This window comes from Lycorma delicatula, chromosome 13 (assembly GCF_047948215.1).
Source record: "Lycorma delicatula isolate Av1 chromosome 13, ASM4794821v1, whole genome shotgun sequence".
Classification (NCBI taxonomy): domain Eukaryota; kingdom Metazoa; phylum Arthropoda; class Insecta; order Hemiptera; family Fulgoridae; genus Lycorma; species Lycorma delicatula.
The window spans coordinates 15,127,820-15,153,778 of record NC_134467.1 but is presented as its reverse complement, the minus strand read 5'-3'; the positions used below and the strand labels follow the sequence as shown (position 1 = coordinate 15,153,778).

At 30.2% G+C, this 25,959-nt stretch overlaps 1 protein-coding gene across 1 annotated transcript; it reads left to right on the top strand.

Annotated features, from left to right (window-relative positions):
- The first annotated feature begins 917 nt into the window (after positions 1-917).
- Positions 918-14,693, top strand: LOC142333675 (uncharacterized). The gene is made up of 4 exons (XM_075381091.1): positions 918-1,036; positions 3,056-3,202; positions 7,192-7,314; positions 12,426-14,693. Exons 2-4 carry the CDS (start codon positions 3,059-3,061, stop codon positions 13,101-13,103), a joined length of 945 nt encoding a protein of 314 aa, XP_075237206.1. The 5' UTR covers positions 918-1,036; positions 3,056-3,058; the 3' UTR covers positions 13,104-14,693.
- Positions 14,694-25,959: the final 11,266 nt, after the last annotated feature.

Sequence of the window (25,959 nt, the reverse complement as noted above, 5' to 3'; positions counted from 1 at the left end):
TATTTCTACCAATTCCTAAAGTATGCATATACAGATTTTTAAAAAAAATCGCCTAATAGTGTCAGCTGACGTCTGTTTTAAACATCTTTGAAGTAGACTTGTTCAGTTCTTGTCAGGTCATTGCTGCATCAGGCGTATCTGCCGCCATGGAGAACAACATGTACGATTTATCGTACTGTAGTGCCCTATATGGTGTTGAGCACTTAAACTTTGTGTATATGACCACATTAGATGGACAAATCCTAACCCACCGGGTTAGTCTAGTGGTGAACACGTCTTTGCAAATCAGTGATTTGGAAGTCAATAGTCCTATAGTTCAAATCTTGGTAAAGGTTACTTTTATATGGATTTGAATACTAGATCGTGGATACCATTGTTGTTTGGGTTTCAATTAAACCCACATCTCAGGAATGGTCGAACTGAGACTGTACAAGAATACAGTTCATTTACACTCATACATATACCATCTTCTGAAATATTTTCTGATAGGTAATTACCGGAGGCTAAACAGGTAAAAGAAAGAAAAAGTCATATTGATATACTGCCTTCACGGATTTAATGGCAAAGGTCGGAAATTCAGGAGCTCTGGAATTGTACTTTACAATTTCGTGTAATGATCTGCTCTGGCCGGGACATTTTTTTTTGGCAGTCGAGTTTTTTTTTTAACTTTTAACAGATATAAAATTTCTGTTATCTCTTAAAGGTGCATAATTTCGATAACGTCTTCTGTGAGTATATTTCCACACATTTATATACAATACCGGTAAGTCGGCTAAACAATTTTTTTTTATTCATTTCTTCTTTTTATTTTAAACTATTTAAAACGTTGTTTTATAATGTAATATTTTTGCTTTTTTGGAAATTGTACTATAAAAAGTCATTTTATATTTCAGCATTTACATTACTGCTAAAATTCATGTTGGCATCGTCGGTCCGACTGATTTGCGGTAATATCCGTTTGGGAGTTATGTTGGTTGAATTAAAACTATAGCAAGTTAGTTGTCGATAGTTGATAATCGTTACTTGTTTATTCGATGTAAGTTAATTACGCTAATATTAATATTTAATGACTACTAAAGTAAAATATGTCTTTTTTGTCAACTGAGGTTTCTATTTTTTCTATTCTTTTAAAATGCAGTTTCAAAGAAAAAATTATGAAGTCCTTTTTGTGTAGTTTACTTATTTATAGTTTTTTTTTTTAATAATTTATTCTTTAACGTATTTTTAAACTTTATTGTTTTATCCTTTTAAGTACGTAATAAGTAACAATAGTTTTGTTTTCACAGACAATTGTTTAATCATTTCTAGGTTATATAGTAATAATACGTTTTCTTCGTTGTGAACGTCATAAAAAATATACACAGAAAATTATTGTAAGAGTTTAGGAGAAAAGGTTTTGTCAATGTTATTTTAAAAATTAATATTTAGGTTGGAACAGCATGATGAAACATGATTACACGTTAAATTATTTACCATTAATATTTTAATTAGCGACTGTATGGAAACAAGCTTGTGCTTAGTGTATGGTTTTTTTTAGTTATTTACACATTTATCCAGATTTGTATTTCAATAACAAAGAATTGAACTAAAAAACTGAAAAAACTTACAATAAACATAACGCTTGTAGCCTATATCTATTTACATATAAATACATATGTAAACAAAACCCTTTTTTTAATGATTTTATTTTTCCACTACTTTTTGAATAAAGTTGCTGCTAATTTGAAATTATATTCAGCCAGAGTTGAAGAATAAATATCTTACTAGTGGACTGTAAGGTTCACACTTTTAAAAGTGTATATATTTATCAATTTCTGTTTTTGTATTTATTGATTGCAGTCCTGATAAAGTTTGATGTGTATTATTTCAGAATTATTTTTATTAATTATAAATCTAAAAACCATTACCATATCTCTTTATTTGGTAATCCTGAGCAATTACTTGATCAACATTAATTTGTTTTATACTTTAATATGTGCTTAGGATGAGCTAAACACAAGATGTAAATTTTAAAAACCGATTTGGACAGCGGGTGACCCATGCAAGGTCAAAGTCCACGCCATGTTATCGGTACTATAGTCAATTAACTATCAGTTTTGTGAGTTATTGAAACATGTTCTCAGATATTAATCCATTGTGTGGAGAGAGGTTAGGGTTAAGGTTACATTTTTGTGGAGAGAATTTAGGGATAAATTACCAAAGTTTGGTAATACTTAACTCTGTGTTATAATTTATGTTATAATGGAAATATACTTATTACAGAGAGAGACTACACTACATGTTCTACACTGTTGGTCTTGTGTACGATGGATAATCACCTTACAAAGAGCGGCATCAGTCATCTTCAGCTGACTGAGTCTCCGACTGAATAACTGTTAAGGTAGTTTATAGTTTTAACTACAAAACTGTAACCTCTCTCCACAGAACTCTAGCCTTAACCTTAAACCCTAACCTCTCAACACAGAATGGATTATTATCTTAACAGGTCACCATAACTCACAAAACTGATTGTTAATTAACTAAAATATTGATATCCTCAGCTTGGATTTTTACCTTCTACAGATCATTGCTGTCCAAACCATTTATCATTTAGATATTGTGTTTAATTCTAAGCATATCTATTATTAGTAGGAGAGCTGTTAAACATTTTAGGTTAGGTATTTGATGCTCTGTGAAAATTTGTGTAACACTACTTTTTTAATGTGTGAATACAAAATCAAAGACCTGGCTGAAGCGTAGTGGCGGCCTAGCAAACCCTTGAATTTCTAATTTTGCAAAATTTTATTTGCAAAAAATGCTTAAGGCATTTTGAAATTTTAATACTTTTAAATTTTGTATTTAATGAAATAAGAAATAAAAAAGCCAGATTATTTAGTCGGGTTTAAAATTTTCTCAGGCTGTTTCAAAATTGTATTTCATAAATATTGAAAAAATCTAAATATAAATAAAATTGATTTAAAGATTTCAATGAATGAAATGTTTTACAGTTAGCAGCGATTTTATTGTTTTTATTATAAATACTTAAATTTTATCTTGAATGATTTTATTTTTGAAGATTATGGATGTACCTTTAAAGAATATCTACACATTTGAAGCTCTGTCCTCTAAAAGTATCAAACTACAAACTGAAGATGATACTGCAGCGGATACATGTTTGGTTTTACCACATCTCCCGATTGAAGATGATATTACATCTGATTGTGTAAGTATAATTTGATTTATATTTTCTGTTTATGTTATATAGGAAGTGTCATCACATCATTAAACTTAACATTAAAATGTTGATTTTATGTTTTAGGATAGTAAATCTTTGCAAGTGAAAGTGGAGCCACTTGGTAATGGTTGTATAATGAAGATCTATTGCGATTGAAGAGATCTTCAATCGCAAGAGATCTATTTTATAATTATAGTGATGTATGAAGTTTATTCTAGCCCTCTCAGTGTGTATACATTGGAGTATTATATGAATGAAAATTTATGTATGCACTTAATGTCGATTCTTTAATTTGACTTCATTGCATTTTTTACCATGTTTTGATTTTTTCTTTATGTGATTTATACAGAGTGCCCCAAAATCACTTTACTAAAATGAAAAATTATAAATGGATTATCTACTGAAGTCTTCATGTGTTACATGTTTTCATTTTGCAGGATCGCTTATCAGTTTTAAAAAACAACATCTAATCAGCTGATCTTATTACTAATTGTTGTAATGGATTTTGTGAATAACAAGTATGAATTGTAAACTGACAAAGAACAATGCTTGTTTATTCTACAATGTTGGTAGTAAATAGTAGTGATATAATGAAGCTGTAATTTTAACAAAAAAAAAAAATTATTGATATTATTAATGGTGATATTAAAAAAGATGCTTTAATAATTGAAGAGACCAATTTAGTTAAATAAGAAAATTTTAATGTTGAAAATGAAGTGGTGCTGTCGTTAGATTTTGCATACAGTGAAACATAAATTATCCATCTGAGTAATTGATGGATAATTTTGGAAAATTAACTGATTTTGAAGTCGTGAGTTCTAAGCTTCAAATCCTAGTAGAGACAGTTACTTTTATTAGCATTTGAAAACTAGATTGTCAATACTGGTATTCTTTGGTAGTTGGGTTTCAATTAACCGCACATCTCAGGGACGGTCGACCTGAGACTACAAAGCTAAACTTCATCTACATTCATACATATCCTCATTCATCCTCTGAATCCACCTCCGAACCACCTTACTGTGGTTCCGGAGGTTAAACAGAAAAAGAAAATAAATATTGATCTATCCAGTACCAAATGTGTTTAATTTAAAAAAGGTTTATCATATGGTACTGGACATATTCTAATGTTTATGGGTAACACTAAAAAAATCCACATGCAGCAACTTTTCTAATAAATAATATAATATTAACTCCATGAAGAGCACAAAAAACCCAGTATAAATTGCACCAACCTGAGAGCAATCATTTAGCGCATCAACAGTATCGTCCATTTATACACACAGGTTTGTTTGTGTAATTAAATTTACCTCCCAAAAATCTTTGTTTGGGAACTATAAATTTTTTCATGCAAGGTGTAGTTTTCATACAAAATAACTTATCTAAGAGTTTCACAAAAACATTGCATTTCCTGATAGGGTGATAATTATTGATGTGTGAATGACACCGTTTTTATTTAGCGGGCACGGGCATATGTAGCAAATTTTCCAAACGCCAAAGAAAATATGATTATTTAAAGAATGATTGATGAACTTAGTTAAAAACTGAATAAAAAAGGCAGAGCATTTATTGACTAAAAGAGGATGAATATATTCTGGTTCCATCAAAGAATTATTAAGTGGACAAATGGTGTCTTCATCATCATTCTCGGTTAAAATAAATTTTATTCTTGGAAAATCATTGTTAGTAAAGACTCCCAAACATTTTAGGAAAAAGTTCTACAATATCAGCACCCTTTTTAGCATACTCATTTTCAAAAAGCATACGAGATGGATAAGATCTACTGTTGTCATTTTTATTAGCAAATTTAAAAAATCTTAAGTTGTCATTAGATAAAGATTGCTCAGCTTTAACAGTATAATTTAATAATAACTCTGTAAGATTTAGTATTACATATATTGTTCTTAAATAATTCTAGGTAATAGATAGATTTACATTGTTTATGAAATTTATGGAACTTTTTGTTATTAATGATTGCAATAATAAGTTCACTAGAGAACCACTCCAAAAATTACATTTTTTTTATAAGTACTTTTAGTACATTACTATCAACAATTTTATTAATACATAGTTGTAATTCCTCAGAAAAAATGTGTATATCATGATCAATATTAAATCCCGGTCAGGCATTGTATTTTTTTTACTTTGCAAAATTCCGTGTCCTTGTTCTGCACACAAGCTTCAGGCCTATTTGGTGACATAAAAAATAAATAAATATTATCTAGAATCAAACTCTCATTTTGTCAATGTTTAATCTTACAAAATTTATGTATTTATAAGATTTAAGATTAGAATTCAAAATATTAGGTAACATTATCATTTAAAGGTAAATGATGTAATGGTAAAAATTTCACCATAAGAAATATTAACATTAACATCAGTAAGATTAGAAAAAACTATATCGGGAAAATTAACGCAACAGTTTAGCATATTATATATGATTGTCAAAAATGACAATTTATAGAATAATCTGTAAGGTGAATGGTAGCAGCATTTTTAACATTTAAATTGCACTATAACATTTAACAAAAGAAATGTATTTGATGTTTTCCCATGCAGAACCTGGTTTATTAAAGCCACCTAATATTAATAATAATTTAACTGTGGCTGCACTCTTAATGTGTGTGGTGAGTGAATTAGATACAGTTTATTTTTGTTTTATAAATATACAAAATGTCATAAACATATTTACTTTGTAGAATCATTTTTTGTTTTTTATTATAGCAAGTAGATTTAGTGCAACTGAAAGAGGAACCCGACTAGTTTTCATCAACTATCCAAATGGACCTTTGCAATACCAAATATGTATAATTTAAAAAAAAGGTTTATCATATTATACTAGACATATTCTAATGTTTAATGGGTAACACTAAGTAAAAATAAAAAATTTTTCAGTAAAATTAAAAATAAATTTTGAACATACGTACAAAGTAAGAAGAAATTAATATGGTAAAAAGTAAACAATATTATGTTAAAACAAAAGTGCAATCTGTAGAAATTTGCTTTTCTGATGACATAGGCCTAAATCTATATATGTATTTGCTAAATGTAAATGAATTGCAAAAAAGTCAGTTAAAAAACCCAGTAAAATAAAGATTTATAAAAAATTTCCCGTTGAAGCAAAGATCTATTTGAATAGTGTTAAAATTTTTAAAGAATAATGTATTTATTTTTTTTAAAATTGCCTAGTCTGAATTTAAAAAGTCCAGTTAGTTTGACGCCTGGAAAATTGGGGCCCCTACTATTTATCTTTTCATTACATATCATCCGTGTTTCATTTAATTACAACCTACAGATTAAGAAAATAACAACTGTATATATTTCTAATAACTTTTGGGTACTTACGTATTAACGCCACTACAGCTACACCTTTATTTAAAATTGAGTATTTATTTTATTGAACATCTATATTAATTTTAAGAAATGGTTATTTATATTTATTTATTGTTATTTAAATAATAAATAATTGCAATAATTACTGAATTTATTAAATAAATACTCAAAAAATTACAGCGTTAATTATTTAAGTTTAGTTAAATTATATTTATAAAATAAATATATTAAAATTAATAAAGAGACTGTTTTGAATCTATGTTAAACTCTTTATCGGCCCATTTTCCACCGAAATCCGATTGACTACTTTGTTTTTAAATAAAGCTGTAGCTGCGGTGGCGTTAATACATAAGTACCAACTTTTGTAATATTCCATTGATAACAAATTTATATAAAAGTTAATTAAAACAACTTTTTTTTTTTTTTTGGTCTATTTCTGTCTTTAATTCTTGATTTTGTGTCATTTTTAGCAATTAGACTTTACATCTTTAATGATATTTGTTACCAAAAATATCTATTTTAAATTGAATTTTATAATTTATATAATGGTATTATTAAGTAAGTAGCAGATAGAGTAAAAGAAATTATTTAATATTAGTTTGTTTTTCCATTTTGTAAGGTTTTTTCACTATCTTTTTTTTTTAAAGGAATCTGAGATCTTATTGAATGATGATGTTTCATCACAACCTAATCTTAATATGAGAATCAGTGAACAAATAAATGATTTACGCACGATGAAGATAGAAGAGATGGGATTTCATCCAGGTCATGTAAGTATTAATTAAACATGATTTCTCTCTTGTTTATTTCATAAATATATATATATATATATATATATATATATATATATGTGTGTGTGTGTGTGTGTGTGTGTGTGTGTGTGTGTATATATTTTTTTACTTCTATGTCTTCTGTTATAAAAAAAAGTTGTTTTTATTTTTATTAGTACTATTTAATTAATACTGCTGTGTATAAATAATAAATTATCAGTGTGTGGGATCAAAATTTTTGTTTGAAAATTTGGTGATGATTTAAATGTATATATTACAATCTGTTGATATAATTCACATTTCAATAAGCTCTGTGTGATTTGTTGTTAATTGTTCTGGTTGTAAAATTTAAATATTTTATCAGGTAAGCAATTTAAAACGGACTCGATACAGAGAGTTAAAAACGCAATGCCAGTGGAAACAGTCTGGTTTGTGTGGGTTCCGCCTATTTGGTTACTATTTGTGATGTTTCCGAAAATATTCAGAAATTATTATACTAGGTTGTTTGTAAGGATTTGGTATATTTGTTTTTGGTTTCTATATTTCGGTATTTTATTTCAAATTTTTGGTTACATAGGTAGCCTAGAGTGGGTGGGTTTATTCTCTTTGAACTACTCTACTGGCACAGGGACGGTCTGTTACTCAGTTTGTATTTATTGTTATTGGTTTTTGTTATGTTTAATAATTTGTGGTCTGTTAATTTTGAATTTCATACATTTGTTTAATTTGAACAGCTGTTGTCACATTGGCAACTGTTTGTTTGTTTAAGTTTTGTGTTGATAGTTTTCATTTGTATTGTGTGTTTATTATTATGCACCTACTTTGTTTGGCAAAGATAATGACTGTTGGTAAGTCTATTAAACTTTAATCTGAGATTTTACGCGAAAATCTTTTTACCTAAATTTTCATGTAGTCAATCCAACACGGGTTAAGTGGTGCGAATTTCTTGTACTTGTGGGTTTACCCATTTAGTTCACTATATAGTGGTTTGTTGATTGAGGGTATGTCTGGCACAGCTGACATTAAGAAACAGGGTTAAACCTGGTGAGGTGTTGCAGCTTGATGGCTCCTCCCTAGTCGCAAGATGAGCCATCGACCTGGGCTGGAGAGGTTAAGGTTTTGGTTCAAGAATCAGGGAAAACCTTTGAAAGGCAGGTACCTTTGAGGAGAATTATGATTTAATTGTTCAGTTATTGGAAACTCAAAGGAGTGCCTCCAAAAGTGTGTGGGATAGGATTCTTCCTAAGGTGAGGGATTTTAAGTCAGTTGTGGCAGCGCTGGCTGAGGGATAAGAGATAAGAGATGTTGGCTGCTAAGCCTGTTGTGGCAAGAGAAGTGGTGGTAAAGGAGACTTGAAGCTAATCTGTCCTGACGACAGCCAGAAGTGGTTTTTGTCAATATGAACAACGTGACATCTTGCAAAACTAGTAAAGACCTGAAGGATGAGTTTCAGGTAGTCCTTCGCAGTAAGAGGTCGAACCTGAAGATTCAACCAATAAGACAAACAAAGAAGGGTCTTTTGGTAGTTGCAGATGATGAAAATACTTTGAAGGTGATGACTGATTCTTTAAAGATTGGTAAGTCTGACGTGAGAGTGGATCGTAAGAGAAAGAGGCGAAGAAATTTGTGGATTCTCTCAGTTAGACTCTTAAGTTTTGGAGTGTCAATGATTTGGAATTGGATAACATGGCAGAAAAATTGTCGGCGTCCTTTATTGACACTGCTTAGTGCTCTATACCCTGTAGTTGCAGTCGATAGAGGCAAGTGTTGTGGTCGAATAAGGAATATACTAATTTGAAACAGTCTGTCTATTGTTTAAGAAGGGCATCTCAACCATATCAGTGAGTATGTGATCCTGGATGGTGGGCCATACTTTTTGCTAATTATAGAGAGTGCAGGAATTATTACTTTTACAAGGTATGTAGTGCCAAAAGGGATTCATGGCGTTCTTTTGTGCAGCACTGGGTAATAAAGACCCATGAGCAGTAGTACATAGAGTTTTGGGACAAAAACGTAGAAAGGATGTTCTTCTGTCCCCTCTCTCAACTTGGCATGGAATTATATCAGACAAAAGTGAAATATTACAAAAACTACTGGATGATTTAATGCCTGATAATAATGCAGACGGTGAGTCTGTATATATTTACTGGTGTGTCGTGAGATCGCTCATGTATATGGGGATGCTTTATCTTCGGAAATTACCGAGGCTGAAGTGTGTCAGGTTATTTGTAGTTTTGGAAAGGAAACAGCCATGAAATTAGACACTGTCTAAGGGTTGTCTCCAGGGCAGTGTATTGGAGCCTCTGTTGTGGGTGGTAGAATTTGATTCTCTTCTGCGGCATAGGTTGTCCAGCGGGTGTTGTGGTGGCTTATGTTGATGGCAGGCTCTTGCTGGTCAAACAGTCCTCACAAAGGGAGGTTGCATTGAGAGCCACTTGGGCCTGCAGGATGCTTGAGCAATGAGGTCATCAACATAAGGCTAAGTTCAGCTTGGAAAAGACCACGATGATACTCCTTAAAAGTCCATTTGGCGGCAAGTCTATATTTTGATGTCAGGCCAGCGAATCAAATATATTCAGGTTCAAAAGTACCTCAGGGTGTTTCTTGATGAGAATTTTTGATTCAAGGAGCACTTACAATATGTCGCAAAGAAGGCCTCTGTAGTACCTTCTTTGGTATTCGACATGTGATCAATCCGGATGGGGTTCTTAATTTTAAGACCATGAGTACGCTGTATAAGGGTGTGTATGAGGTAATTATGCTATATGCAGCGCCTGTCTGGGTGAAAAAGATGAAATTTAAAAGTTATTGGGATTTGTTATTGAGACCCAATACGTCTTGCTGTTAATGGTGACAGGAGGCTACCATATGATGACATGAGTCAATCTTGGTGATTGCTGGAGTGAATTCAATTGATCTACTTGTGTCAGAGGAGCAACAATGATATGTTGCCAAGAAGTCAGGAGAGTTGACTTCAGAAAAAGTTTGGACTATAGAGCAACAGGGCTATCTTTTATGGCAGGCAAGATGGGGTGAAACAGTTGATGGGCATGATCTGTTTCCTGATGTTGCTGGTTTGCAGGGCGCCTCTTGGGTATGATCAAAAAATTTGTGATGCAATTTCTTCCAGGGTATGGCACATTTTGGCTTGCTTTGGCCTGGTTGATTCCGTGTTATGTCTGCAATGTGGTGCGCTGAACAATTACCTTTATGTTTTCTATGAATGTTTCAGTATGATATGAAGCATACAGAAGTGATTTGTTAGCTTGATGTTATCAGGTCGACGTTGGACTTCCATGAAAAACCAGGCTGATTGGACCATCATTGAAGAACATGTGGGATCTCTTGTAAAAGAAAGGATTGCTGAAGGAGTGTAGAGTAGGTTCCCCCCTTGGGTTTTCCATTTGTTGTTCTGTTATGTTCTTGTTATGGTATTAGTGTTCATGTTTTATGTTCTTGCTCTTGTTCTCTATTTACGTTTTGCTACGTTCCTTTTTATGTTTCTGTTTTATTTTATTCATGCTGGTGTGTGTAGACTCAGCCTTTCCTATTAGGTGTAGTTTATTTTATTGTAAGCTTAATTGGTCAGTCTTGTTTAAGACTTATTGATAGGTTTTTTGTAGGGATAATATGGAGAGGGTGACATTGCGACCAGAATCATCACATGGCGGGAGTCTATTCCTACAGGGTCAGGATGGACGTGATACAGATGAAACATAGTTGTGAAATAAAATTTTATTAATGAAATGAAAGTAAAATAAATTTTAATTCTGTATTTATATTAGGTAAAACTAAACAATATTTATAAAAAAAATCCAGAGGAGTGATATCTAAGAGATGTAGGTGGCCATGCACTAGGAACTCCTTGTCTGATTTAACATCCGGGGAAGTGTTATTTAGGTACATGTCGATAAAAGTGATGTGGAGCACCATCTTGTTGGAAACTGAATCCTGCTGGAATCGGAAGAACAGCAAAGTTCTTAAGCATATAAAAAAAACTGCCCAATGATGCCATCTTTTCTCATCATAACAGATACTGATTTTGGTATGTCTCATTCATTATTTGTTCCTGTATGAAAAGTTGCCTCATCTCTAAATAAAATATCATTATAATTAGGATTGTTTTCAATATGATGATTACCTCTGCTACAAACTGATATTGTCAAAAACGTGATATTAAAATAAAAACTCATATTAAACGTTTGGTTTAATGTGTGATGTATTTGTAACTTGTATGCTTGCAAATGGAGTGTTTATTACCAATGTCATGAACAGTAGAAAGAGGAATTTGCTGTCCATAACTAGACCATCTAATAGACTTACCTAGACTGGCAGTGAGTGCATCGCTTACTTGATTCACAGTCTCTTGTAACTAAAAAAACCTTTTGATTTCCAGTTTGTGAAACCAAGCTTCCAGTCTCTCATGAAGTCATATGTTGGGAATATGATGTTTTGGATGTAGGAGAATTAATATTTAATTCAGTTTGTACAAGCCGTTGAACATGCATAACTAATTGAAACTACTGACCAAAGCATGCACTGAAGTTGCAAAACATGCAGCAAAGCATGTATCTTGACAGTTGCATTAGAGTCGGCTTGTCTGCACTTGTGTATTCTGCTGAATCTGAGAGTATACTGAACAAATCTTAGGGATATATCGTGTCGTTTGAGCTTATGTTGTAAGAGATTTTAAGGACTGGTTTCCTAAATATAGGCCATTAGTTTTAGATACCTTTACTCCAGACATCGTGTATATAAAATGTGTGGGTGTGTAGATCTGATCAATATGAATGTAGAAGTAATAAATATATTGACCTGTTATAAATTTGCTAAATAGTTTTGTTGGTTTTCCTAAAACATGCATTTGATAATAAAGTTTCACTCAAGAGTATAAAAGTACTATAAAATAAGTCAAATTCCTTATTATACTAAAGTTAACTCTATGAATAATTAATATTCAATACCATGTTGATTATGAATATATGTTTAAATTATTCAATTTTTTATCCGTATTTAGTGGCTTTTTTAAAGATAAGACTTATTAATGTTATTATAATTGAAATAATTTTTTATTAATTCATAATTATAACAAAATATAACATAATTTGCAGGTTGCTATGGATAAAGGAACTATCAAGGGAAGTACCAAGAATTTTATTACTTGTAAGAGCATAAATAATTCGTTAAATGATGGAATTATAAGTGAAAACTCCGGTGAATGTAATCGTGCTTATGGTGATGAAAATTTAATTGAGAATATTAATACAAAAGAGGAAAATTATATTTGTATCTTTTGTCAGAAGTCTTGTTATGATAGTTCTACTTTAAAATCGCATTTAAGTATTCATGTTAAGGAGAAATATCGTTTTGTTTGTAACTTCTGTAAAAAGTCATTTAATAGTAAATGTTATTTAGTGAGACATCTCAATATTCATACAAAAGAGAAAAATTATGTTTGTAACCTTTGTCAAAAGTCATTTAATGACAAAAGCCGTTTAAATACCCATATTAAGAATCATACAAAAGAAAAAAAATATATTTGTAACTTTTGTCAGAAGTCATTTAATAGTAAATGTTATTTAGAGAGACATATCAATATTCATACTAAGGAGAAAAAATATATTTGTAACTTTTGTCAGAAGTGTTTTTATCGAAGTTTAAGTTTAACATTACATTTAAATATGCATACTAAGGAGAAAACTTATATTTGTAACTTTTGTCAGAAGTGTTTTTATCGAAATTCAAATTTAATATCACATTTAAATATTCATACAAAAGAGAAAAATTAATTGATAACTTCTGTCAGAAGATGTTTAATCATTTTCTAATTTAAAGTTGCGTATTAATTTACATCCCAAAAGGAAAAATTATGTATGTAAATTTTGCCAAAAGTCTTTTGATGATTGGAGTTGTGATTTTAAAACGCATATTAATTTCCACATAAAGAAAAAAATTAATATTTGTAACATTTATCAAAAATCTTTTAATCAGATTTATATTTTGAAAAGACATCTTAACAATATCCTTATTAGAGAATTGTTATGACCTTTCAAGATAAAGATAATTGAAAGGAAATTATCTTTATTAAATAATAAAGATAATTGATTAAGAAAAAAAGTAATAGCATTCTTTCATGTGTATAATTTAAAACTAATATGACAAAATTTTTCTTATGTTTATAATATAATGTTACATTTTTCTCATTTTTGTACGTTACAACTTAAGGCCGGGAATTTCTATCTTGTTTGCCTCAAACGCAGATTTGTATAATATATGATGAGTATGTACATTTTAACCCCAGAACCATAGCAGTCAGAAAATTTGGTGTAAAAAAGTTGTGTAAAGTTCTCAAGTGAGACTTGTATAAATTTTTTTCTTGAACATTTTTTTTTTCTCAAATAACGCTGATCTTGAATGAATCTAAAAGCCTCATTCTGATTTTATATTAAGTTTAACTTCACATCGTATGTCTTACATTTTAGTAATGTTTTCAAATATTAAAACCAAACAAGTTGTGCCTATTATCAATATTGACCTCAAAATCTTTACTAGCTTTTAATTTATTACCAACATACATGTAAAAAAAATTAGTGCTACTTTCATGTATCAATTTCTTTAAAAATGTCTATTGTTATCTGCTGGTTGTGAATTATTTTCCTCTTTTTATAAGCTTTTATTTAACTTGCTTTAGTTATAATCAAATCTTGGAACTGCTATATCTTTTGATCTATCGTATGAAAATCAATGAAATTTGGTACACGTTTGTAACTTCTAAGACAATACAATACAATAGTGTTAGAATTTGGATATGACCTTCCCACCCTCCCACGTGCTACCCCTACACTAAATTCATGCATGTTACTGAAAATTTTTATTTCTCATGAACTATCGTATGAAAATCAATGAAATTTGATTCACGTTTATAAACATTTCATTTTAATTAATTATGAATTTTTATTTAACGAATTCATAATTACGATTACGATTATAATAACGATAATGGTTAATAATTTTTCAGATTACTGTCAAAATGTAATAACTTTGTGCAAGATTTCTAAATTTAATTTTTATTTTTAATCTTATTAACCCTTAAAGGTCATCTCGGTGCAAATTTGAACAGTCAAAGAATTAAAACTCGAGTAATTTTATTACAGATAAATAAAGTATATACATATACTAAACAGCCTCATTAAACAAAAAATATATTTTAAAATACAGCAAATGTCTATAAATACGTATTCGAAAAGATTGTTATAAAAACTGCGCCACGCTTTTATTATTTAACGAAATATTTTCATTACTTTTAATTTTAAAATTTAATAACCATTACATTTATTTATTGGTTATTTATTATATATTTATATAATTCATTTTTTACTTTTCAGTTCATTTTTATATTTGTTAATATATTATATTTTATTTAAAATTCTCAATTTACTTTTTAGAGGGTTTTTCTAATTTTTTTCTTTTGTTTATTAATGTTAATATTAGTTAAATAAAAGCTTTTTTTAAAAAATAATGTTTTTTTCTTTTGCAGCAACAAGCATAATTTAAAATACTCATAACTTTGAAAATAAACAAAAACTAACATTTTGAAATGTATGTCTCTATTCATTTAAATAGTCTTATTACTCTCTCAACTTCTGTTCACAATTTTATTCTGTTCACAATAAAATAAAATTATTTTTTTTTGTAAGGATGGGAGCCGCAAATCTAAATAAGAGAGCAGAGACAGAAACTAGATCTCTACTAGTTTTCGTTGTTATAACTTCTGAAATATTATGAATTTATTTGTGGAAATTTAGACTTATTTTTAAAAGTATATATGTTGTCGGAAAATATAAAAAATGTTTAATTTTTTTTTACCCGACTAGTTTAAAACCTCCCTAAAAAATTAAGAATCTTTAAAATAAAATCCCCTGTTGCCACTGTTAGTATTCTAATACATTTCTTTAAGAAATTTTTATTTAGGATTTTTTTTGACTGATGAATTAATTCATTTAAATCTGTGATAATTTTTTTGTAGAGATTTTGATTTATTTCTAATATTCGTCAAACATTTGTATTTTTTTAGAAATATATAATCCTTTTTTTCTGCAATTACTTTAATGTTTCTATTTGAATTTTTGTTACTTCAAAATTGTCTGCAATTATTGCCTGATCTTCCATAAAGGCAAAACAATTTCTTCCTAGGTTGTCCTTTTTGTAACCCAATTTTTTTTCTACCGCATTTAGTTTCATTGTTTTCCTCCATTCTATGATGTCTATCTAGAACACAATTCAAAGGGATCCGACTCAACGGTCTCATTAACGTATATTTTACCATGTTTAAATTATTTATTGGTAATTTAAATTCTTTTTCTGATAATTGAAAATAAATTAATCTTTAGAAAAGGCAATAGAAATTATTTGTTCGGTTAAGAAGGTTATAATTTATGCAGCTTATTAATTTTAAACATACCATTTGTTCCGCACAAGATCTTCCATTTCTAAACCACCCTGATGTATTCTCCAAATTGTTTATTGATGTGCCCTTCTATTCTCACAACTTTTGTAAGATTTTATAGGTTACCGAAAAAAGAGAAATTTCTCCTCTGTAATTAGCAACTTCCATTTTGTCTTTTTTTGTGAAGATGATGAATTAGGGCATTCTTGTGGGAATTTTTCTCTCCAAAATGTTTTCAAATCATTTTTCTAATAAATCATATGATAATTTTAAAAAATTGCAAAGTTATTGGGTGCTCACCCAAATGCTTTATTATTTTTTAGATATCTGATTATGTATTGGTTGTATTTCTTGTTTATTCGGGAATTTGTGTTTTCTAGTTAAGTTACCGGTTCCAGACAATGCGGCTTTTCTCTGCGTTTTTTGCAGTTTGAATAGTTTTTTATAATTTGCTAAAATTTTACTATCACAAGTTTATATGACTTTAATTAAAAATATTTTTTCTTATATTTCATCTGTACTAATTTCTTAGAAAATAATTCTCTTAGTGAAATAGACTATTTTATTGTAATAAAAAACTCAGTTTATATAAATTTCAGTTTTAAAATATTTTTATAATATATAATTTGTGATCTTTATGTGATCACAGAAAACAGGATGCTTCTTTATTTTAAACATACATCATTCCTTTTCATAAAAACAAATCAGTTTTACTTTAGTGTGACTGAATGCAAGTTTATTATTATCTCGTGCTAGTTGTGATGATTAAAACTAAATTAAACCTGTCCACTTTGTCTAACCTACATGTGGTGTGAGTGGTACTAATGAGTGTCTATATGCATATTTGGGGGCTTGAAATCTTAGGTTGGTTTTGAATTTGTTAGCGCATTAAATAAATTGTTTTTACTTTCTTATTTAGACATTTATGGACAGTGTTAAAGATAATTTGTTCCAGCATTTTTTTTTATGTAGATTCATTTTCTTTCTCTTTTCTGCAGCCATCTTCTTTTTCTATTTCTTGACTCATGATGGAAAATTAATTCTCTAAAGAGATCCTGTTTTTAAAATCTTTCTACAATTCCTACCTCTTGGACATCTTATTTAATTGCTTCAATCTAATTTATTGTGTTTTTCTTTCAGTAAAAAATTTATTAATTTTTCAGTGTTCTATTATTACTCGTTAAAATATGTGGTAAAAGAAACAGTCTTTCTTCTCAATTCTTGGTAAACGTTTTTATAAATAATATTGGAATTACAATTACTGGAAAGTGATTAATGTTCAGCATTGAAACAAATTCATATAATATTCAAATATTAGCAGTGTATAATCTGTACAATCTAATAAATCAAGATTATAAGTAAAAAACGGGATACATTTTTTATTTTTTTAAGTGGACGATTATAATTAATTTTTTTTTTCCAGTAAAAATGGTTTTGTCGTAGACCGCTTTCTCTATGTATACAGAGGTACATATGAGTTATGTACAGAAATACAGTTGTATGCTGTTTACTATATTTTTCTGTATTACAACAATCAATAAAATATCAGTGAGATATTAGGAGCTATAATCTGTTATTAGGAGTTTTTAATTTCTTCTTAGCAGAAGAATTTATATCTCATATGTATAGACAGATAGAACTGAGTAGTACATAGAAATGCATTTGGTTACTATTTATTTCATAAAAGAATTATGATGGATTAATGATTTGCTGTAAAATGATTGGTGTTCAGTATTTTTACAAATTACATTTAGCGAGCTGAAGGTTTACACCGTCTTTGTCAACCAAACTGTTTGCTGGCATAGGAAAGATGAATGAGTAGGGTTTGCTGTACCATCTAACCGGATGACAACATCTGATTACTAATAACATGACAGATTTGTATATAAAATGCAAACACAACAGTCTAGTACAATACAGTGACTAGTACACTAGACACAGGAGTTGCGAGTAGAAAACTTTCAGCTTGCATATTGTATTAAAATACCAGTAAGATAGTGACTAGTACACTAGACACAGGAGTTGCGAGTAGAAAACTTTCAGCTTGCATATTGTATTAAAATACCAGTAAGATATTTGAATTTTGTAACCTGTACAATTTAATACATGAAAATAATAAATAAAAAGGGATTAGATTTCTGATCATTTTTGTAAAATAGTTTGCGTAATTCATAATATTTCAGCAAAAGTCGCTGCTGTTAATAATAGGTATTTCTCATATGATTACAGATAGGTACATGTGGGTAGTACACAGAAATACATTCGGTTGCTAATTAGTTCATTTTACAACAAAATAATGAGGTGCTTGAAAACTATCAATGCCCAATAAACTATTATAACTGAAATAGGAATGATATAATAGTGCATTTATTCATTCTTATATAGACTTATTTTTTCTACATCAATTTTGCTATTTTCCAAGTCTTCTCTCTTAACTTTTTGTTTTTCAAAATAGTCCACTAGTGTTTTCATTATTGTATATTTGTACTATTAACATGACAATAGAACATTTTATCTTCTTTCTTGAGTATTATCCGTTCAATTTTATTGTATTTTTTCTGCCCTCAGTCATTTGACTGGTTTGATACAGCTCTCCAACATTCCGTATTTAGTGCCTGTCATTTCATTTCAGTATATCATCCCCTACATCCTACATCCCTAGCAATTTGTTTTATATATTCCAAACATTGCCTGCCTGCACAATTATTCCCATCTACCTGTCCCTTTAATATCAAGTGACTATTCCAGGATGCCTTAATATGTGGCCTATAAGAGTGTCTTCTTTGAACTATATTTTTCCAAATGCTTTTTCATCAACTGCCGCAACACCTCTTCATTTATCACTTTCTCCACCCATCTGATTTTTAACATTTTCCTATAGCACTACATTACTAAAGATTTTAATCTTTTCTTGTCAGGTACTCTGATCGTTCATTTCACTTCCATATAAAGCTAAGCTCCAATCATATGCTTTAAAAAATGTTCTTCTAATATTTAAATTCATTTTTGATGTAAGCAATTATATTTCTGACTGAAAGTTTATTTCCCTTGTGCTATTCAGCATTTTATATCACTCTTGCTTTGTCCATCTTTAGTAATTGTACTTCCCAAATAACAAAATTCTACCTCCATAATATTTTCTCTTCCTATTTTTATATTCAGTGGTCCATCTACATTATTTCTACTGCACGTCATTACTTTTGTTTTGTTCTTGTTTATTTTCATACCGTAGTTCTTGTGCAAGACCTTCATCTATGTCATTCATTGTTTCTTCTAAATCTTATTTTTACTCTTTGCTAGAAATACTATTTCATCAGCAAACCATAGCATCTTTATATTTTCACCTTGTACTGTTTTTCCAAATCTAAATTGTTCTTTAACATCATTAACTGCTAGATGTTAAGTAAAGATTAAAAAGTAATGGGGATAGGGAACATTTTTGTTTGATTCCCTTTTTAATTGCAGCTTCCATCTTATGTTCGATTATTACTGTTGCAGTTTGGTTGCTGTAAATGTTAGCAATTGTTCATCTATCTTTATACTTAACCCTAAATTTTTTAAAATGCTGAACATTTTATTCCAGTTTATGTTATCAAATGCCTTTTCTAAGTCTATAAATGGCATGTATGTTGGTTTGTTTTTCTTTAATCTACCTTCTATTATTAATCTGAGCACTGAAATTGCTTCCCTCTTCTCTTGACCTTTCCTGAAACCAAATAAGTCTTCTAACATTTCTTCCTTCCTCTCAATTCTTCTGTACAGAACTCTAATTAAGGTTTTTTATATATGAGTAGTTAAGCTAATTGTTTTGTATTCTTCACATTTGTCTGCTCCTGCTTTCTGTGGTATCATGACAATAACACTCTATCTGAAGTCTGATGGAATTTCCCGTTTTTCATAAATATTACACATCAGTTTGTATAATCTATCTATTGCTTCGTCATCTGCACTGTGCAGTAATTCTGCAGGTATCCTTTCTGCTACTGACATCTTTTAATGTTCTATTAAAGTCAGATCTCGCTATTATATAACACTAGTTTCATTTCCTCCGTATAACATTTCAATATATTCTACCCACCTATCGACCTTTTCTTTTGTACTATAAATCAGTGTATCATCTTTATTTAACACAAAATTCTCCTTAACTTTCCTATATTCTGCGTCTATCTTACCAATGATCTTTTCTCCTTCCACTTCTTAAGACTTCTCTTTAATCTGTAATTCTGTTTGTACAAAATGAATGTATCATAGACAATTTATTATTAAATTCACACACAGCAAGTTTTTTAATAAGTAATTTGATATTAACTACATCAAATGCACAATGAAAGTCAGTATAAATTGCATCAAGATAATTACCATCATTTAGTGCATCAACAGTATCTTCCATATATACGTACATACAAGTTTGTTCACGTAGATTTACTAAGAAGAACTTAGTTAAAAGCTGTACAAAAAAGGCAGAGAATTTCTTCACTAAAAGAGGATGAATATATTCTGGGCTTGTCAAAGCCTTATCATTAAGTCAAATGGCCTCTTCAACATCAGTTATAATTATGTTTAACTGCAGCGATCATTACAATTAAATGTAATTTCAGTTAAGGAAAAATCATTTTTAGTATAGACACTCCCAGATTTTTAGTTTAGAAAAAGTTTTACAATTTTTAGCGCCCTTATTAGCATACCCATTTCAAAAAGCATATAAGATTGATAAGAACTACTGTTGTTATTTTTTATTGGCAAATTTAAAAAAAAATCTTTGGAATCATCAGATAAAGATTCCTCAACTTTAACAGTTTAATTTAATAATAAATCTTTATGACTGAGAGTATTGCTTACACTTTGTTCTTAAATAATTCTTAATAATGGAACAATTAATAAGAATTTATATTGTTTTTGAATAATATGGATACTAAATTTCACTATTTTAAATAACAACCTATTTTATTGGCTGTTTTGAAAGTTGTATCTTATTCTCATATTGGTTATTATACCAAAATAATATTTTTTAATAGAGAAATGACACTTTTCATAGCTTCGATTAAAGCTATAAACTATGTATTTTATACATATGTAGTATTTATGGTGCATTTGTTTTGTTTTGTAATGAGCTCTGAAAGTAGAAAAGAAGAACAGAGAACTTGTCCTGTTCAGTGAAGGTCTTTATTTTTTACAGTTGTTACATTATAATCGCAAGCAAGAAAATGGTTATTTCAGTAAGGCAGTTTTTTGATGAAGTGGAAAGCATTACTGAAAACAACGCTCTACTTTCACTTTTCACCAGAGTAAGAGACCGAACAGCAAAAGCAGAAGGCATAGCAAAATGTATTGTATCTCAGATACCAATGTGTAAGATAAATAATTCTGTCATTTCAACTCCAGGAAAATGCATATCACAGGAACCTATGGTACAGAAATGGATACCTTTCAACAAGATGCAATTTGTCACCATATTTTTAGATATTATGGGAGAAACTCAACGCTCCACAAATTACTGATGATATTAAAACAGTGCATTTTATTTTATGGCAGTTATTATTTGCATTATAAAAATTTACATGAGCTTGGTTTTGAGTACAAAAAAAAAACAGGTTTAAATTATTGTTAGAAGTGGGCTGGACTGAAGAAGCATGGGTGAATTCTGGCTGGTGATTACTAATGATGAAGTATGTCATTGAGTAAGGGATGGACAGACAACACTATTAAAGGAACAAGTACGGTACCAACGGAAAAGGAGGAAGACTGCTTCTTGGCCATGGTAGGATATCAGCAAGTTTCACAAACAAAGCTTTTCTTCTCTTTACATCGAGAAAGACAGAAGACTAACATGAAGAAATGGATTATGCCAGATTCAGGTGGTGGTTTGAGGTACAGCTCCTTCCTAACATTCTCCCAAACAGTATTATCATTGTAGATAACGCTCCTTACCACAGTGTACAAGTGGATAAGGCACTGACTAATGCAAGTTGTAAAGATCAAATTATAGACTGGCTAACATGGGGTTGAAGTTTTATCAGATATTAACCAAGGCAGCATTGTTAAAAGTTGTCGAGAATAAACAGCATACACTCTGTTGTGTAATTGACAAACTTGCCAGAATCAACAGGCATTAAATACTTTGACTCCTGCCATACCATTGTCATTTCAACCCTTTAGAATTGGTGTGGTCCCAAGTTAAAGATATGTAAATAAGTAAATAACAAACGTTTTACAAGTTTGGAATTGGAAATATTAAAAAAACGAGGAGTAAGTAGAGTAACAAATGAAGAGTGGAAAAGCTGAGTGCAGCATTTCGTTAAAGAAATAACAACATATAGTAGAAAGAGAACCAATTTTAGATAATGAAGTAAATCAAATAATTACACAAGCCTGCGATGGTTGTGTTTTTAAAAAGTTTAAAAATTGCAAAAGTGTGATACAATAAAATAGATATAAAACCTTTTTTATATAATAATTTGATATAATGCATTAACTTTTTTGGCTTATACTATGCATTCTTATAGCTAAACAGTTGAGTCTGATGAGAAGGGCAGGGTTCATTGACCCCTTAATTTCTACTGAAAATTGATACAAAATAGCCTCTTCACCTGCCTTTAATGATGAAGTATGTAAAATACTTTTTATTCCATGTGTCGAAGTTTCTTTGGATGGTTTATACCCTGCTTTGCTTTTCTTTCTGTTCTCTATAGGGTTAACTCTGTATAACATACAGCAATACTCTGCCATCACCATAATATTCCATTTTCCTTGATACCTTCTATCTATTTCTTTCATGTCCTGATGAAATCTTTTTTAAAATTTATCGGAATATTTTACTTAGTGCCCAATGACTTTCGTTGCTGATGATAACAGGTAGTTGCCGACCGATTTCACTTGAGGCGATCTTGGTGATTGGAGATGTGAAATCAATCTATATTCTTGGGACAGAGAAGCAGGAATGATATGTTGGTAGGAAATTGGGTGAGTTGACTTCTGAAAAGATTCGGGAGATCGAGCAAGATGGGATGAGACTGAAGTCAGGTTATATCCATGATCTCTTTCTGAATATTAGATGCTTGCTGGGCGCCTCTTGGATTTCCCGAAATAGGTACGTTACTCAGTTTCTTTCAGACCCTGTGTTTTAAAGGGGCAGGTTGATGTGATTCAGGTTTTTTCCCCTGCAGTGTCGGGTACTAAATGATACCTTCCACGTGCTGTATGAGTGTTCAAAGTACAATGATAAGTGCCCTGAGGTGATTTGTTGGGTTGACTTTGGATATTCAGCAGAATTGGAGAAACCAGGCAAAATGGTTAAGTGGAAGAATTTATGATTTTCCTTTGCTAAAGAAAGAATTGCAGAAGGGGTGTAGAGTCCTGACTGGGCTTCTTTTGTTTCTTTGTCGAGTTGTGTGTCAAACTTGCTTTTATCTATTTGGGTAGTTAGATTTCAGTTCCTTCACTCAATATTTAGGTAATTCAGTCTTGTTGAAGACTTCAATTGAGATGTGTTTTGTTTTCCACGAGTTCACCTTAGATAGTAGTACACCAATGGGAATATAGTTTTTGGCATTCACATCGGTGACATCCTGGTTGAGGGGAGGCTGAATTTTGTCAATTGCTGAGGTTTTTGAAGATGACCTCAACCGTAAAGCCGTCAGGGCTAGATACGGAGGGGGTGGTGTGTCGACCAGAAACATCACATGGTGGGTGTTTTCCACAACGCGATCAGAATGGTACTAAGTAGTGATCACTGAAAACTGGAAACTGTCGTACTACTCGACTGTGAGGTATGTGATGTGATTAATTTTGCCAGTAGAAGGACACAGAAATTCATTGATGATTATGTTGCTTTTAAGGTAATAATATTATGAATATTAGCACAAAAAGATAAGTATAAAAAATTCAGAGGGTACATGCGTAAATGAATAGAGGGAAACATATCATAGTGACTGATAAATTCTTTCAAAATATTGGAACATGATTACTAAATTGAAAATTTTTTTTTTTATTTGAAGGAGGGAGGTTTTTTGGAAACAAATGAGTGTAGAAGAGATCAAGCAACATCTTGAAATTTGTGCAAGTTTATTACACAAGGTCAATTCAGACTGGTGGCATAAAAAAATGTATAATTACAGTGATTAGGGATAGCGAGGTAATTTACAGGCAGAATTTGTGGAACCTAAAACCGTAATAATATCAAGTTTATTTTAAAATTCAGAAGAAGCTATGAAGCTGTATGTAAAATAAACAATGCAGGATACTCATTAATGGTGTTCGTATAGCCATGCTGAAAATTTAATAGTTCAAACAAAATATTTTCACCTGTTCCCTATAGCTCAGATTTGATGTCACAAGGGACTACCATCTTTTTTAGATGCGGTCGACTAAGTATTCCAGACAGGAACTCTTGTATGTGGATCCACAAAAGTTGATGTTACCTTATATTTTACTGACAGGCGAAGCAGGTATAAAAACGTTTTATAATTTTGTAAATAAAATTTTAAAAATCACTGTAGCAATGTATTTATTTTCTATAGACTGATCTAAAGACTTTGTAGAAAAAAAATTTTATTACATTATTGTTTTTTTTTATCCAATGTTGATATATATTAATGTAAAATACTTCACTGCTTCAAATTGAATATATTTATGAAAATTCTAAAATCACTTAAGCAATTATTTTTATCACCGGTCATTTAATACAATTTGTTAGTTTTTTTGTTCTGGGTATTATGTTACATGAACTAAGTATTTTCATAACTATGTTTTCTGTCCTTTAACAACTATCATTTAAAATTTCTTTTTACTTTTGGATCAAATTGAAATAAATGACACCTGACAATAATGTGTATTGTTTATTGTAACCACTCAGTGGAACTTGTTGCTACTTTCAAAGTAAGTCGGTGCATTTATTCTGCTTGACATAAAATCAATAAGAAATAAATTTTTCATTCAAAATTTCAATTCACAAAATCTACTCCATTTGTTACAATAGCGTGTGTGAATGAGCTTACCGCACGCTTGATTCTACGTTATCAATTTGAATTAATTTTAATAGTTTTATAATAAATACTTATTTCATTAGTAATAACATAATAAAGAAATTTATTACCTCTCGCTTATATCGATTGAGAAATGTCAAGGCTATTGTCATTTACCTTTTCTTGTCTTCTTCAGACAGTAGTAGAAAAGCCCATCTGGCATAAAATTTTTATTCACTGAAAATTTCATAAATTCCACGAAAACTGCTGAAATTAACTACAGTATTTGTATGTAAGGAATCATTTTATTTATATGAATTTCATTGTTAATATTTTTTCTCTGATAACAAGGATGTTCTTTAGTGAACATTTGATTTTCTTTCATCGAAGAATGTTTTATTTTCTTGAATTTGATTTTTCATAATCTCACCACTACAGAATCGCACATAATAGAATGAAATTTTACCTAACATTTCATAGAAACGAAATGTACGTAAGTTCGAAAACTTTCCTTGTAACACATAATAAAATAATTATTAAAACAAAACTCCTGATTACTAATTGTACACATCTACCAAGAACAAGTATGTGAAACAAACAAAAATTAGTTAAACAAGTTTTTCTTTCTTTTCTTATAGTTATTTTTTCAGGATACAGTAAGTTAGTCAACCCACTGGGTTGGTCTAGTGGTGAATGCGTCTTCCCAAATCAGCTGATTTGGAAGGCGAGAGTTCCAGCGTTCAAGTCCTAGTAAAGCCTGTTATTTTTACATGGATTTGAATACTAGATTGTGGATACCGGTGTTCTTTGGTGGTTGGGTTTCAATTAATCACACATCTTAGGAATGGTCGAACTGAGAATGTACAAGACTACACTCATACATATCCTCATTCATCCTCTGAAGAATTATCTAAACGGTAGTTACCGGAGGCTAAACAGGAAAAGAAAGAAAAAGTAAGTTAGTCAGCAATGAGAAATTTAATATTACTTCTTCATTTTATGTTGTGCCGAGTTGTTTTAACATAGTGAGGATTATTAAATTCACCATCTCATATAACCTAATGTTCAGTAATCGGTCTATACAGATAATCAAACTAAACCAATAAAAAAACTTTCAAAAAACTGCAATAACATATTCTTGAAGTTTCAAATTTAAATTAAACAAAAATCCATTAAATGAATAATTAATATTTTATTAAAATCATAATGGAATGTCAAGAATTGCTGATTGAACTCTTT